The 16,929-nt window shown below is 51.1% G+C and overlaps 1 protein-coding gene across 1 annotated transcript; it reads right to left on the bottom strand.

The window, feature by feature from the left end:
• Positions 1 to 1,733: 1,733 nt before the first annotated feature.
• Positions 1,734 to 11,475, bottom strand: ASB1 (ankyrin repeat and SOCS box containing 1). The gene is made up of 5 exons (XM_040604461.1): positions 11,342 to 11,475; positions 11,054 to 11,195; positions 8,905 to 9,207; positions 4,059 to 4,444; positions 1,734 to 2,170 (listed from the first exon to the last, which is right to left on the bottom strand). The coding sequence occupies exons 1-5, from the start codon at positions 11,400 to 11,402 to the stop codon at positions 2,037 to 2,039; spliced, it is 1,026 nt and encodes a 341-aa protein (XP_040460395.1). The 5' UTR covers positions 11,403 to 11,475; the 3' UTR covers positions 1,734 to 2,036.
• Between the last annotated feature and the right edge of the window lie 5,454 nt (positions 11,476 to 16,929).

Genomic DNA, 16,929 nt, shown 5'->3' with positions numbered 1-16,929 from the left:
CAGCAGGTCAAGGAGAAGAGCGACCAGAGCTACATCCCATTCGCAGGAGGGGTTGTCTTACGGTCCTCACCATCCCATGCTTAACTCTGCTCTCAACAACAGGTCCCTAGGCACTAATACCACACAATAAATAAATCCCCAATATATTTAACGTTACATCTGGAAAAATATCCTTGCCAACTGCATGAGCATGGGAAGAACATCTGGCAAAGAAAAATTATCCAAAACATCAATTTATAACACAGGGTCTAGAAAGAGCTTGAATCAGTAAAGTAAAAGCAAGTATCGATGATCACCTGAGTTTTTACCCAAGGTCCTGAGGGACTATCATCTCTGTCCTTCTAAAGTTGCTATTTTGATAATGTTTCCTATACAATGACTACTTCACTACCTTTAAGTAGCTGGCTGACCCTGAGATCCTGATGGAAGGTTGTCGATTCACTGCAGAATGACACTTCTGTGAGCTTGTGACATGAAGATATACAGCAATGTAGAGGCACTGGAAATCAAAGGAGCTCAGGCTGCTGGATGCAACACCGCACTCAAGAGCATAACCTCCGTTAGGAAGTTCAAGGAAAAACAAAAAGACCTTTCTTCTCCCTTTTCCACAATGCTGGCAGAAGCAGTATGCAAACAAAAACACTGGTTAAGTGGATCTTGGAGGGTTTTCTCTGGTCATACTGCCACCATGGGATACGGAGTAAAAAGCAGGTAGGAACTCCTGCATGCTGTGCATTTTCAGATACTTTACTGGGCCTTCAATAACATCATAATCACTGCAATACGGCAAGCAGGCAGTCTAGAGATCATTCTGGTGTCTTTTCCTTCATGATCACACAGATATATTCACAGGCATTGCATCAACCACCAACCAGCACAGCAACACAACAGTTTAATTTAGCAAGTCCTCCACTGTTGCTCCTGGTCACTCTCAAATGCTCAAACCCATTTTACAGTGAACAGAAGATTAATTTAACCACTGCTCTTCCAAAAAGTATCCTATAAATCTTTCAGGTTCACATGCTGGCTTCATCTGAGTATCACAGTCCTTGTCCCACCACCACCACCACAGTGGTGACTGAACCATTGGGATCGGATCCCCACAACAGCCTGTGTAGCCATCAGTTTCCAGAGGTGAAACTACCTTTTCCTCTTCTCTCCACGTTTTCTTATTCATGCTACGGCAGTGGTCAGGAGACTTGACCCAGTCCCAGGCAGTCGGGAGGAGGACTGGCCAGCGCCTGCCTTGTCCATTAGTGCTGGAGGGAGAGCTGAGCTGCCACAGCAGATCCGGTGTGCTGCAGGAACGACTCAGACAGGATAGGATTACATATTCTGCTACTCTCCCATCTGTGCGATGGGGCCTCTACACGAAGAAAGCCGAGTCAGCAGCTACCTTACAGCACGTAGAGACATGGATACAATTTTCTGAGTAACGCACAGCACCGGACAGGCAGCTTGACGCATTTCACACCAGAAGAGGACAGAAGAAAACACACCCACTGTTACAGCAGCAATCACAAACTTCATACGGAAGAGAAAGGCCAGGTACTGACAGCAGAAAGAGAACAGTGCTGTTGCAAAACCCTTACCAAGGCGAGGAGAGACTCCCTTGTACGCTATAGGAAGAGGAAAGGCTTAAGTACAGACACTTTCCCCATGCAGAAGTGCCGCTGAGACCCAAGGTGTGTGTAACACAGATCAATAACAGAGGTAGAGTCAACAAACAGACATATGCTAACAGCTATAAGGATATATTGTATTTGCTCATGTAACAGCCACACACGCTTACCGGCCTCATCGTCCCACCAGCTGCAAACGAGAGATCACCAGTTAGATAACCAGTAGCTTAAGAATACACACACAGAATCACTGCACCCTAAATTTGGAGGGGAAGATCACAGGGGCAGGGAATTATGTGCACTCCATGAGCAATACAGTATTTCACTGCGGGGGAAGGGTTAGGATTGGCACCTGGCTTTATCAGCGCACTCATTTACCAAATCAAACTGTCCCGGAAAGCTGCCAGTTGCCCTTTAACTGTGTTCGTGAAGTAAAAATTGTTTAATGGGGTCTGGGATTGGAAGGATATGGATCAGATCCAGACGAGATTTGCCAAGTATTCTTCGTACAGCTATGCGGCAGAGAGACAAGAGGCTCCGGGTGTGGCCTGCAATGAAGAAAGCAGAGAAAAACTATTGAGCGACAGAGAAAGAGAGAAGGGTAAGTGTGTAAATCGTGCTGAGCTCCGGCTGACAGCTGAGGAGCCATCTACCCTTTCCATATGCCAAGGCTACGTCCTGTGCAGTGACACCAAGGCCGTGCAGGAAAGCTGAGCGTGCTCCTCCCTGAGGGTGCGAAACCTTTTCGTCGAAGACTTGGAACAATGACAGCTGCTACACGGGCAGTCTGGAAGGGCAAGCTGGAGACTGCATGGGGTTGTGACCACGGCGTCAGTCCCTGCATGACAGGGTTCAAGAGGTCACTGCCAAATCCACAACAGGCAAGGCTGTGAAAGGCTTAATACCATTCAGGTAATTTTAAAATTATGTGGACTTTATTTTTGCCCTGGGAAACAAAAGCACTGACGGCCAGCTCAGGCCTTATCCCAACCTTCTCTTAGGGCTTCTTTTGAGTTCATGGAGAGCTCTTTCAGCACAAGGGCAAGAGGATGGTGGTGTCTATGTTGATTCAGGAACTGGACCTCCAAAGGCACCACTCCACTATTCCACACGTTCTGCCTGAGGAGTCCCATTTGCCTCCTAAACCCATGCTTAATGGAAACCACCTGCTCCAGCTTACGTGCACCTCTTCTCAGCAAAAGTCCAGGCTGGTTTAAAAACCAGGTATGTGCAAAGCTGAATAACTTTGGGGTGGGGGCTGGGGGTTGTATCCCACAGCCTGAATCCCTTTGAAATTTCTCTGGAGTTCAAGAGGGAAACCCCACTTCCAACCCTGGTGCAAAGCCCTGGCCTTCACCAGCAGAGCCTGGTGGTTTTATGAGGTGCTGCCCTTGCTGGAACAAGGGTCCGCACTGTATTGATGTTTCTTTTATAAAAAGAAAGAAATAGCAGGTAAATTTAAGCATGTTCAGGTCTGAGGCTCTGGTTTACTTCTTTTGTAACTCATTTGCTTCCCGCAGGATGTTAAATTCAAAGAGCCAGCCTTTTCCCACCTTTCTCCACCACCATCTGAGCTCCCTCCTGCCACTCGCTACTACTGTTTGCGGCTTTACTTCCTACGAAGCCTGTCCAGATACAACCACCGCTTGGGTCCCTGCAGAGCACAGGGTCAAATCAAGAACGGTGAGGGCACACCTGCATGGCTTTGGACATGCCATATGTCACTGGACATGCCATAACCTGCCTGTAGTCTGCAGATCCAAAGCCCAGCTCTGATAGGAACGCACTGCTTAAACCTTGTCTCAGGCTGCTGAGAACGTGGTTAGGCAATGGAAAAAGAGCTGGGAGAAAGATAAAAAATATAAAGACAGAGGTTGGGCTACTGGGATAGGTGTCGATGGTAGCTGAAGAGGTAGCTCAAGAGGGAAAACACCACGTGAATGTACAAAATGCAACAGGAAAAAAAACAAGGAGTCTAGCTGGAGGCTTATGGGGAAGCCATTGGGTTGAGTCATCAGTGTTGACAGAGCCAGAGGCAGGCAGCAGCTCGGCAACACTGAGGATCCGTGCCAGGGAGCTGCAGACGCCAGCCCCACGGTCCTCTCCTGCCTGATGCCTGCCTAGGCAGCAACAGCTCTTTGGGAGCCATGTCAGGGGTGGTGAAGTCATATAATTAGCTTAACAGCTTGTTAAATCCCAGTTATCTTTTTTGCGTGTTAGAATTGCTTTACACAAATTTTAAGTTAGGCATAACCTGTTTACACAATCTTTTTGCACTTGGCCGAAGGTACCTGAACAAACAGACCCAGATGAGGATGGTAACACCCATCCTACCACCTTAACAGCTCCTAATTACCAAATAAACTCTCCAAAGAGTTCTCCTGAATCCAGAGCTAAATAAAACCAGCGCCACTTCAGTAAGTCAAAGCCACTTACCCCTTGCTTCTTTGAACACCTGCAGTGCCTCAGGGTTGACTTTGACCCTCCCCGTGGATTCAACTCCCAAGGCTTCCACTTTCACCAGGTTCAGATTGGCTCCAAAGTCAATCAAGAGGTGGACAAATGCCGCTTCACAGCCATGCCGCAGGACAGCGTCCATCACGCACACTGGGGAGCCCCGGGAGAAGCCCTGGATGTTGATGGGCCCACAGCAGTTAAAATCCGGGTTGGCTCCAGCCTGGAGCAGCAGCCGAAAGCACTGCAGGTTGTGGTAGGCTGCACTGATGTACAGGGGGCAGACCACCAGTGTGGTAAGGGGCCGCAGGGAGAGGCTGGGGACCCGCGAAGTGAGGTGGTGGTTCACATCCACATCTGCACCATACCTGAGTGGGGGAGTGAGAAGAGCGGAGGTTTGGAAACAAAGGCAAGAGCACAACAACTGCAGCCCAGGGTGACAACGTGGCAGCGGCTGAGGCTGAAGGCCACCCGGAGGGTGAGACCCTGCCTACCTTTGGTACCTCTGGGGCCCACCACCCAAGAACCGCCCATACCTACCCTGGTAGGTCCTGGGGGGACTTTCTGAGTGGGCATGCCGTACCCAGCACGGTCTGATCTTCAAGAAGCAAAGCTGTTTCTCTGCCCGCAACAGCCCAGGCTTTGGAGAGGGGAGGAGTAGCTGACTAACATCTTTCCTTGCCCTCCTGAAGGATGTGCCAAGCACGGCCTTGGCACAAGGGACGGCTCAGCCCTGAGCCAGCACCATGTAATCCTGGATGCCAAAGAGCCGGCTGGGGAGCGGGGATGTTTCCAAATGACTCAGTTGAAGAGATGCAGTGAAATAACTTCCCCACCAGGATAAAACAGGCCAAAAAGCAATACAGGCAATTGATCTGACTGTCACAAACAGCAGGGAAATGGAAACAGAAATCTGTGCTCAACAGCGAAACATGTATGACAAAATCCTGCTCCCGAAGGAGCTGAGGCGGTTGAAATCCCATCAGAATCCCATCAGGGAGTCAAAAAGAAGCCTTTTCCCTAGTATTCAGCTCAGCTGAAGGGATGTACCCGCCAACTTTGAGCACGCAGGAAACTGGAAAAACACAAAATACTTGCATCAGACCTTCCATTCTCCCCATCCACCCTGCACAGCTCCATTCACAGGTTATATATTACACTGGTTACTGCACGACAGATCACAGTTCAAGGCCAGCACTCCAAACCCTGAAGGGGGAGACCTCCAAGAATTGCAGCAGCAACCCTCTCAAGCCTTTTGCAACTGGCTCCTGCCTCACCCTACCCCACAGAGAAACCCATACCTCGTATCTTTGCCGCATGGTGCCATGGTGTCCCAACTGCTCCATAAGCCCTGCGGCCAGAGCAAAGCGGGCTCGGGCTCGCTGTGGCGCAGAGAAGGCATGCTAACAGGCTGAAGCCCTGCTCAGTGGACATCATCATCATGATGAAACAGAAGCAGCGCCTGCAGCATACTTCTTGGTAAGTACAGATGGCAGTAAGTTGTGAACGAGCAGAAAACAGGGCTGACTGGCTTCGGCTCTTTTCATTTTTTTGTAGCAAGTGAAGAATGCGGCCAAATAAATGGGAACAAAAAGGCCAAGTGTAGCTTTCTAGAAAAGCATGAAATTTGGAAAATGGCAATGCTGCGGAAAGAAGAGATGGCAGAAATAAGCATTTATTTCCCCCAGGCTGGGTAACACCCAAGCAGTGGGGACACTAACTCCCATCTACTTCACACGCGGCTTGGATGGGAAGGAGGAGGAAGACAACGCAATTCCCTAAGGAGTAGCTAGTTTTAATTGCAGCACTGCAAACCAAGCAAAGGAAGGAAAGCACTGTCCCTTCTCCCCATAGAGAGATGAAAGGTTCCTTCAACCTGCCAGCCCCCTTCCCAAAACCGCAAACCAAGCATTCAGAGAACTAGATTTTTCTGTCTGCTAGATAGCATTATGTTCCTTTCTGGAGCTAACAAAAGAAATAAGGAAACAACCTGGGGACGAATCCTGCCTCAAGGCAAGCATAGCTCTTCTGAATCCAGTAGGGCCTGGTCCCTATCCAGCAAATACTTAACCAAATGCTTCAATTCTGAGGATGGGAATGGCCTCATTTAAATTAAACTCACACAGAACAAGGGCCAAGGAAACTCGCCTAAGAGCTGCAAATGGCATGCAGTGTATTTTTACCCCAACTCACAAGATCTGCCAAGCATGAACATCTTGACTGAGATCTCAGGAGACCGGTGGGGTGGAAAAATGCAGGAAAAGGATGGGACTAGGCAGTAACAACACTGATGAGCGTGAGCTGGTTCTTGCACCAGCCACAGAACTGAGCTTCGCTTCCCAGGCCAGGCAGCTGGCCCAAGGATCACCGCACACTAAGGGGACGTTCCCATCCATCCCTGGGGACGTCCACAGCACTTTGCTGCATCTGTGTCACTTCACCTGTGTTGGAGCACAGAGGGCTAAATAAGAGAAGGTGTCTGTTCTCGACAGGCAATCGTTTATGTTCCCTGTAGATAAACCTCTTAAAATCAGACTATGTAGCATTTGGATAGTCATCTGTGCTGCTGTGGGACTTTCGCAGGGCTGTTGTAGGTTCGCTGCCTCCTATGGCCGTGGTCCTCACCAGACAGCAGGTATCCCTTCATTTCAGTCCGTTGTTTTTTTTCCATTATCATCAAAATTCTCAGTGGAAACCCCCAACTCAAAGCAAAATACAAGAGTCCACTTTTATCACAGTTAGGCATGCACCTGAGGCATCGGGGTGATTTGTCAGGCATCTTTTTCACCATTTTAGTGTGGCAGAAGGATCCTTAAGATGCTGGGTCAGCCCTCAGTTACGCTGCAAGTACAATGCTACAGTCCGATCCCATTGCAGCATGATCACATCACAAGCTGTCAGGAAAGTAATCTATACCCTGGCAATATAACCGTGCATATTTCCGCCAGCCGTCTTATAAAATGGATCACCATTCCACAGCTACGTGTGTATTTACTATTAATGGACACAATTTCACTTATTGCTTGGTCAGCTGGTTCAGCAGTTGTAGTAGTAGTCAAGAGCCCTGATTGTGCTACCATATGATATAAAGAAAAGAAATGAACCAGGCGATGTTTAGACACCTGCAGCGAGCCTGACTGGGCTGGGCTTTCTCTTCAGGGCACAGGCTCGCTCGAGCTGAGTATGCTGAAGTATTTCTTTGTATCTCAGTAAAAGTATCTTCCTCATTGCATTCCCCCTGCCAAATCCTTTAAAACAACATTTTAAAAATCTGAGCGAGCTCCATAATGTAAGACTGTGTGTTAAAGTAAGCAACTCTGAATGTATCTTTGAAATCTCTGCTCCAAGATATTTGAAATTTTGGGCAATCTGACAATTTGGTATTAGCTTAGCAGCCTTGGGAGAGACATTGTCTAATAAAAAGATATTGGACAAACTCCAGTTAATTTTTAATCCTGAAAGTTTTCCAAAATCTTGCTTTTAATATTGCTGGCAAGGTATCCCAAGGAGCAGACACATAAATCAATGCATCAGCTCTCCATGTGCTGCTGAAATACCATTTGCTACATTTCACCCTGCCTTAGCAGATATATCAGGGGAGATTCTCAGGAATGCAGCGTGTGAGCTGAACCTTGTACCAACGAGCACGTGGCGATGGGGATATCCTTCTCTCAGCTTGCTGAGAAAGGAGCAAGAAGAGGGGACTGTCTCCCCATCTTTCTACTCGTCAGCTTCATTAAAGCTGCACTTGTATGAAAATTAACTTCCCCACAAGCAAAAAGGAAAGGAGAAAATTCCCAAGTATTTCTAATTTCTTCTATTCTAATCCATTTGGTTATTTTCTGGCATTTGTGGACATTGAAGGGATTCCTTGGAGAGCGCTCCTGTGTGAATCCAAATACCCTTTCTTCTCTTTTACCATTTCTTTCTTCAACCTGTATTTTTCCCTTAGTATTTGTCATCAATGGACGATACAGTTGCTCAGCATAGTCCCTTATACAAAAAGCTTCCAATTTAGAAGGAAGTAAGTACCACAGCATGCCACAGAGGAAGAAACTCAAATTTGCACAGCTCACTGCTAGATCTTGAACCCACTCGCTGCTCGTGGAGGGAATTTCCTGAGGGATAGGCGGCCACCAGTTACCCACCACCCAGCTAAGGTTACTATTCATCTCAACAGTGATGGCCATCACTCCCTGCCCCAGAGATGCCACCCCTTCGATGAAGCTGTGCATCAGGTGTCAGGCAATGGGAGACTAATTAGGATGCCACGGAGGGTGCCCTAGTGAAGGGCAAACCCAAGCAGCCAAGAACAGCCAGTGCCAATGACAAGCATCTCTCCTCCCAAGGACAGAAAACGGTCAGAGCAGCAGAGTTAAGCAAAGGAGAGATGTGCTTCCAACCAATTTTTGATTCGCTGGGGAATCCACCTCACTCGTAAACCCAGCCAGAGACATGGAGCTGGCATTCAAAACGGAGGTGGAGGGAAGACACTTTTTAAGATTTGGATCTGTCCGAAGAGTGGATGGTGGGCTCAGAAACAGAAAACTTTTCTCTTAGACTTTGTCTTAGAAGAACAGGCATGGGAGTCACACAGCAGGGCACAGATCAGGGCCAAGCGACAGAGAACACAAGGATGTACCTTCGGGCGCTTCTGCACCAGAACTTGTCCGTATCTTAGCCAGCTTCGCCAGGCCTGTGGAGGCACTGGGCGTGTGAGGAGGGAACGGATACGCTGAGCCCCATGGGGGAAAAGATCCCAAAGCAAGAAGGTAGAGCCACCCCTCTCCCCACCAGAACCATCTTCAGCCTGCACCCAAGCTCTCACCTGATCAGCTCCCGGAGGATGTCTGCCCGGCCCACGCGTGCCGCATGGTAGACAGGGGTGCTGCGGTGATGCCGGCTGCCGTTGGGGTCAGCCCCAGCTTCCAGGAGGATCTTGGCACACTCAAGGTGCCCGTTGACCACAGCTACGTAGAGGGCGGTCTGACCCTTCACATCCACTAAATCAATCTCAGCCCCTTTGCGGAGGAGGAAGTCAACGCAGGGGCCATGGCCAGCGGTGGCGGCGATGCGTAGCGGTGTGCAGGGCAGCCAGCCGCAGCACCACACTGACTTCTCATTGATCCGGCTGTCATTGGGGGGAAAAAACACTGGGTCAGAGAAGCCCTCGTGCTGCCTTGCATCACCCCAACTCCCCCAGCCCCTAAGGAGGATGCTGGGAGAGCCCAAACTGCTCCCTTGAAGCTCTTCCTCCCTGTTTTGGCACTTCGTAACAGCCCTGAAAAGCTCCTGCCAACATTCTGACTAGGTGCTGCACATAGGTAGCCAGAGAGTACTCATACACATACTCAAGTAGTGCCTGAAAGATGGGCTTTATCAGAGTTCTGCTGTGTCAGGAGCAGTGCATACACACAGTAAGGGACAAACCCTGCCTCAAAACTCAGTCAAAATCCCTAATAAAAAAAATACAATACTCCCTACTCCCTTTTTACAGGGAGATATCCCAAACCAGCAGTGACTGAGTGGACAACCACAACCATTTAATTCAAGCTGCTGTAAAGAGGGTAGAAAGTCATCAAAGCAGCAGGGAAACAGCAAGAGGACACGGGAAAAGGCGAGCAATGAATGGAAATGCAGGCGAGCATCTGTATCACACCACTGGCAACATTCACTCACCCAAGCACCATGGATGACAAACACAAATTCAGAGAAAACTATCCCTGCTAGGAAGGAGCAAGCCTGGGAGGTGCAGCCATCCTGCACTGAGAAGCACGAGTAGGCCATTAGCATCCTTGTTGAACAGCTGTCCTGGCGTAAGAGCTTTTTCCAATGTATTGAAAGAGAAGGTTCATGGCTGGTGACTGCTTAGATGCCATCTGAAATAACCTGTATTAGTTGTCATGCTCATCCAGATCTCAGGTTAGCCCTACAAATCTCATAAGCATCCAGACCTTCCTGTCAAATTCTCTGCAGGTACCATTTTAGCAGGAACACGCAGAGAGGAAGGGATTTCTTTAAAGCCAAGGTAGGCTGGCAAAAGTGCTCTTTAGACGGCGCAGCAATGGATCTGCTCTTCTAGTTCACTCCATGCAGGCCCACATAACTGGTGCAGGACAAAGCAGTTTTTATACAGTGCGTTTACAGTGTTTGCTGGGACAGTGATGCCACAAATTTTTTTTCCAACCGTGTTTTAGGAAAAGGAGTCGTATAAAGCCCACATAAAGCCCTTAGCTATCAAGTCTTATGACAAAAACATTCCCTTTAATCCCGGAGGCTTGGGGATCTCCATGCCATACCTACCTCCAAATGCAGAGAAGTCACTTCTCTGCGCACTCCATCACCTGTGTGATGGTGCTGCAGGCCCAACCCTCCCGCCAAACTTTGCTTTTTCCTGCACGGCAGGATGCCTGGCCCTGCTGCCACAGGGATGGCACAAGGCAAAAATGTCACACCAAGGGTCCAAAGAGCCCCAGGTGGCTGAGAGAGGGGCTGGCTCATTCCCTTTTTGCTGAAAGGCCGCTTTTTTTGAGGCTGGGAGGCAATCTGCACTCTAAGCAGTTTTCTCCACGATGCAGGAAAATTAACTATCCCCACCGTCACAGATTTAGCACCGGGCAGGTTTTGTAACGCAGGGTGTTTCAGGTTTATATATTCGACCGTAATCCCTTTGGTATGTTTTCCCCACCACAGCCAGGCTCCTGTTTTCACGGTGTTTCGTTCCTGGGCCCATCTGAGGGGAGCTCGGCCGCGGCCGGAGCCTTCCCTGCCGGGATCCCTGCGCACCCCCCCAGCCTGACGCCTCTCCCGTGAACACCGGAGCGAGGCGGGTGTCGGAGAGGAGCCGGCGTGCGGGGGAGGGGGGGGTCCGCAGCCCCCAGGGCCTCGACAGCCACCCGGTGCCAGCGGGGCCCCGCGGCGCGGCCCCTGGCGGGCGCGCAGGCAGCCTGCGGCGGGGGTGCGAGGCGCCCCCTCACCTTTGGAAGCTCTCCTCCTGCAGCAGGCTCTTGAGGGTGGGCAGGTCCCCCACGTAGGCCGCGTCGTGCAGCCGGGTGTCCTCGCAGTGCTCGATGGGGTGGTCGCAAAACTGCTCCCGCAGCCACTCCTTCAGGTTACGACCTGCGCTGGAGAGAGAGCGGGGGGGGCGCCGGGCTGAGCCCAGGCCACCGGCGGCCCGGGGCGGGGGGCTGCGCTGCCCCGTCCCGTCCCCCTCCCGGCACCGGGCGGCCGCCGGGATGGCGACGGGCCCGCTCCCCCCACGTTACCTGCCTGCCCGCCTGAGGCGGCGGGCGGGTCCCCGCCGCCGGGGGGGCCGCCCTCCGCCATCGCCCCTCGCAGCGCAGGGCCGGCTCGGCCTCCCTCCCCGCCGGCAGCGCCCCCCGGCCGCCGCCCGCCCTCCCCGGGCCGGCCTGATTGGTGCCCGCCGGCCCGGCGGCTTCCTGCCTCCGCGTTAAGGTGGTTTTCCCCGGCGGGAGGAGGGCGGTTCGCCTCCGCGCCGGCAGCCGGCAGCCACGCCGGAGCCATTCCTCCTTCAGACCCGCCCCGCCGCCGCCGCTCGGCGGGAGGGAGACTGGGGCGGCCCGGCCCGCTCAGCCCGGCCGGGGAGGCGCGGCGGCCGCCTCACCCGAGGGGGGCTCTGGAGGTTTCCCCTCAGAAGGGGGGAGCCGGGCAGGGCTCGGGCGCTGGGCGAGGGGCCTGGGGGCTCCTTCTCCCAGCCACCGCCCTGGCAATTCGGCGCGCTCGCCCCGCAGCCGCCTCACGGCCGCCCCTGCACCGCCGCGGGGGGATACCGGGCGCTGGGGCGCTGCTGCAGCGGGCAGCGTTTCGCTCCTTAGGCTAGGCGAGGTTTCCCGCAGCTAAAAGATGCAGAGGTTTTATCTGGCCACACTCGTCCGATTTTCCCCGGGGTGTGTTGTCAGGTTGCCACCGGCCTGTGAGAGAGAGCGGGCGGCCCGTGTGAGGGGGACGGAGCTGGGAGGGGAGCCCGGGCGGGAGCAAGCAGCAAGGCGACAGAGTCATGAAAATGCCATGGGGAAGCAGCCAGGTCTGTGGGCTCTGAGCAAAAAGCCACTGCTTTGTGTAAACCCCACCAGGCAGCCTCAAATACAGCGCCCAAAGCTCACCCTCAGGAGGGAGCAGCGGGCTTGTGAGGTACCCACACGGACACAACGCTTTGAGCGTGCAAAAGCAGGAGGAGAAGGTGCGTGGAAAGACGCAGAGGCAAAAGGTTTGGAAGGAAAGCGGTTTGCACCGACCCTGATCACCTCCCCGGGCAATGCTCGCAGGCCAGCTGCTGGTCATGGTGATGCCCTGGTGCAGAGCTGCTCTCCGAGCATTTGAAACACACCTTTGGCTTCTGAGCGCACATTTTTGAGTCCCCAGTGCCAGGAGGGAATGGTGGTAATCCATCTAGCTTTCCTGCAGCTCCACTCCTGCTGCTCCGTGGCAGAATATCAATCCACCGACGCCAGACTCTGGCTGCAAACACGGTTTCCTGTAACTTATTATATGGGCTCGAGCAATCTGGAGGAGAGAGGCACGATCTGTAAATAGAACCCATTCGCCTTGCCTGGTGGAAGATCAAAAGGGGAATGGAATCAATGGGATTTTCAGAAGCCATCGGTTCTAGCTAGCACTGCCACCTCCCCCTGCCTGCTAGTCCTTATGCCATTAGATGAGGCAGACCTGGAGCCAAGAAACGTCCCCTGGAATGAACTGGCTGTCAGTCTGGAAACCTGACTCCATGTCTGTTTGGCCCTCCTTGAGTCAAAGGGACCAGATCTGGAAACCAGACAACAGGGCTAGGTGAAGCTCCAGCCCCAGCTTGGTCAGCCCGTGCTGCCCCATCTTTGTGAAAGGCTTTCTAAACGTGGGGGTGAGAGGTAGAGCTTTCAGAGGCAGGCTTACCCCAGGGCTGGCCGCTCTTTGGGGGATGCCTTTGCTGAGTTTGCTCCATCAGGATGCTTGCAGACCCACTACTCTCCAGCAGACTCCTTCGTGTTCCTTCCTTGGTTTCTAACACCAACCTACAACTGCATCTGGCTAGAGAGGCTCTGTGTAACCCCCTCTGTGTCTGCTCATTGGCAGGGAAGCAGCCATATACATCTCAGTTCCCTGTTGATGGCACAAAGACAGACTAGAGCAGCTTTCTAGCTGTTGCATTGTCTGCAGCCCTTACAGATTTAATGGCACTAGATTTAATAAGCTCCTCCAGCTGCAAAGCGTGTGTTGGACTGCTGGCCAGCAATGAGGTCTTGTCCGGAGGAAAAATGCATGCTAGTCCATGGGCTTTCATGCACATGGCCCCTAACAAAAAGGCATAATACCTGTGTGCACAAGGGGATAGTTACTGCAAGGGACAGAAACCTTTGTACTTTAGTGCCTTCCCAGCAAGAACGCAACGCCAGTTTTCAAAGCTCTTAGGAACAGGCCACTCCTGCTCAGCACAATTTTTCTCTAAAATAGATTTGTTTACTCACTCTGTGTCATTTGGAGCTGACTCTTCCTCTTCTCCCATGGGTACAGTGCAGACAGGCGAGAAAGGGGGGCAGAGGACACAGCAGTGTTTACTTGCAGTAGGGTAATTGTCCCCATAGACAAAGCAGAGCCCCTGAGAAGAAAAAGCGGCGGCTAAACAGGACAGATGAAGCTGGAACACCAGTGTTTGGATGGCTGGTGTGATTCGAGGTTCATTCAGTTCTTGCAGCAAATGCCTCATTTAACTACTCTCTTCTCTCTCATCCATGTATTTATATGTATTTATGTACTTAAAGACATGCTGCAATGAAAGGCAGAAAGTTTTTACATACCACAACCCATTATACTTCCTAGCACAAGTTTACCTCCTGAACCAGGCTCTTCTCTCTCTTTTTCTTTTTTGTTTATTTGGGGTTTTTTTTTGTTTGTTTTCCTTAAATGCATGTGAAAAGCAACCCATCCCAAGTTGACCTAACAAGTTCTTGTACAGGACTCTAGAAAGGGAGTGGCTGTGATTGCTATCTCTGCCTTGGAGATGGCCAGCACTGGAAATCCATAGGTGTTTAAGAGAAAGCCCACGGAGAAATCCACTATGATGTAAATCTATATCACTCAAAGTGAGTGCAATGGGAAAACGTAAATTTGCAAACAGGTTAACATTTGGCCAAGACCTAGGAAATGCCTTTTCCAAGTCTGGAGAAATAATTTTATGTCCAGCTGCTCCTACTAGACGTACCTTTTACAAGCTGAAGGCATAGGCTGTGGGCAGCCCTGGCTGCGGTTCCAGCCTGCCTCACCAGGAGGCTGGACTAGATGACCTCCTAAGGTTCCTTTCAGCCTGAATTGTCCCATAATCCTAATAATAATCAGCTAATGCTTCCTGTAACTGGAACAGTACTGAAGTCCATGGACTGTTTCTAAAGACTGCAAAAGGCGGTTGCTGCTGGTTTGAGGTACACCAGGCAGATCCTCCGCTGGCACAAGGCAGCAGAGCTCCAGAGCAAGCGGGATCAATTGGCTCTCTGTCTTGGAGCACAGTACCTCGAGAAACCTGCCCTGGCCGGGCCCACCACCAGAAGGGAGAAGCAGCCAGGGCAGGTGAACTCACTTGGCCCCCCTTCCCTCCGCGGCCAGCCGTTCAGTCTCTGTGGGTGGCCTCTCGGACTGCTGCATTGATCCCAGCCCACTTGCAAACCAATCCACCCAGCGACACTCTCAAGGAGAGCTTCCAGTATCTAAAAATAGCCAGTAATCCAACACAGCCAACACACACTGAACTCGCTCATTAGGCAAGACCTTTTCTCCAGCTCCTGACACTGAAGCAATGAAAAAGAAAATAAAAGGAAGGGGGGGAGGGGGGGGAGGAAACAAAGAAAACTGATTCTCTGGAGGAGCCCTCGGCCATGGGCAGCTAGCTCAACCACTCCACATTCACTGACTTTTCCCACTGTCTCTCCTGAGCAGACACACCCTCCCACTTGCCATCCTCTCCCAACCACGCTCCTCATTCTGCAAGTGAAACGGAAAGTTCACCTGTCCTGGCTCCATCCTGCAAGGAATCAGCCCATCTATCAGGGCACCACTAGGGTCCCTCCCCCGCAGGACCTGGGCACCTGCCCTCCAAGCTGCTGCTGCCTTGCAGAGCCTACCTCCTCATCTCCCTCGCCACCAGCCCCCACCGCCCAGCAGTGGTCTGTGGGGTCCCCTATGAGCAGCATGCACTCCTAAAGCTAACAGCACAGAGCGTGGACATAGGAAGACCTGCGACTTAGCCCTCCTTTCTGCACGTTGTCACTGGGATTATTGCAAACGAGAGTTTCCAGTTTCAGGGCCATGAAAGCCCCCTCTGTGGACCTGGAAGGTCTGTCTTACCTGAACATGGTGGAGGAGAAGAGGGAGGACAGGGGTGAATTCCTGTTAACCCACTGCTTTTACTTCCTGGAATTAAGCCAGTGGTTCCATGTATTGCCAGACTGCACAGAGCAAGCGAGAAGAGAAATGCACCTCCTCCTCTCTCATTCCTGGGTTAACAAGGACATCTTGAGAATCTCGCAGCCAGGTTGGGCACTCTGTTCTGTGATTGCAAAGGGCAATTATTTATACCTGGTGCTAAAACAAGCGGTTAGCCCCACCACCACCACCTCCCAACACCCTTTCCAGAGACACCACCTTTTACATCCCACAGGGTTCCTCCCAGACCTGCCAAGCGCAGCAGGAGAAAGCTTCATTATGAAATATTTAGCAATTGCAACTGCTTCAGTGCCAGAGTAACAGGCAAACTGTTCTTTAAAAAAAACAAGAAAAAAAAAAAAGAAAAAGAAAAAAAGAAAGAGAGAAGGAAGGAAGGAGAGAAGGAGGGAAGAAGGAAGGAAGGAGAGAATGCCTAAACCATAACTGTAATTCACGCTTAGCTCAGTCTATAAAACTTCTCCCTTCCTGGATCTAAGCCAACAGCTTGAATTTTTAGTGAACTCTGAAGTTAAGTTGCCCTGGTGATAAATGCATCTGTGGGGAAAGGGGCAGCAGGGGGGGAGAAAAAATCCCCCATCCCCCAATTTGTAGCACAGCTCAACATTTTTCTGTGGAATTTGTATAGTTTCTAAAGTGCACATGAAGATGTACGTTAACAAGGGGCTGCAACAGAAAACAGGAATGAGAGATGGGAGGAGAACTTAATTCCAGCATCTGGGACTGTCATTAGGACTGGGGCTATAATCACAAAGATGACAACAGATAGGTTGCTTGGGGTCCTGTAAATTAATTACGCTGCAAATGTGCCTTGACATGCCTAAATATGACTGTCTCAAGGGAAGAGAGGCAGGACTGATTCATCAGCTAGCTGTATTTTGACCTTCCATCAGGTGTCCATGACTTTTCTCCCTCAATCCTGACCATGAGAAAGTGGAGGACATGGAATAGAGATTATACTGGAACATCCCAGAAAGTCAGAGACTAGAAAATGCCACCCATCTGTCATCTTCAGCATGGCACAAAATGAGACAGAATCACAAAATTTGTGAACAGTAACCCTGCTGCTCCCAGCAGACTGGTACGATCAGTCCAGCAAGTGAGGAAAGAGGGCTAAAACTGAGTAAAGAACCACCAGGATAAACACAGATATAATCAGCAGCCTGGATGATGTGGGTGCTGGCAGGTCACGAACACCTCACCTGCATGGGGGATGCCAGCCCCAGCACAGTTCCAAAGCAAAGTTTACACTGCCTTCACCATGCCACGATACCACTGGGGAAAAGTGGCCAAAAAAAAAAAAAAAAAAAGTTGTGTTTCAAACTGGTTATGCCCAGAGAGGTGTGGGTTACACCGCATCTCTGATCCTTGGGCGCTTGCTGCTCTAGTATTTTTAGCTTTGACCAGA

Source organism: Falco naumanni, chromosome 8 (genome assembly GCF_017639655.2).
Source record: "Falco naumanni isolate bFalNau1 chromosome 8, bFalNau1.pat, whole genome shotgun sequence".
In the NCBI taxonomy this organism is placed as follows: domain Eukaryota; kingdom Metazoa; phylum Chordata; class Aves; order Falconiformes; family Falconidae; genus Falco; species Falco naumanni.
The sequence above is the reverse complement of the archived record's forward strand: the minus strand, read 5'-3'. Positions and strand labels throughout refer to the sequence as shown.

Bases quoted from the DNA above. Each gene is read 5' to 3' on its own strand.
- ASB1 (XM_040604461.1), bottom strand. From the start codon at position 11,402: ATGGCGGAGGGCGGCCCCCCCGGCGGCGGGGACCCGCCCGCCGCCTCA. The intron at 11,196-11,341 runs GTAACGTGGGGG...TCTCCAGCGCAG, and splicing joins CGCCTCAGGCGGGCAGGCAG to GTCGTAACCTGAAGGAGTGG. The intron at 4,445-8,904 runs GTGAGAGCTTGG...TCCCCCACTCAG, and splicing joins ATCCTCCGGGAGCTGATCAG to GTATGGTGCAGATGTGGATG.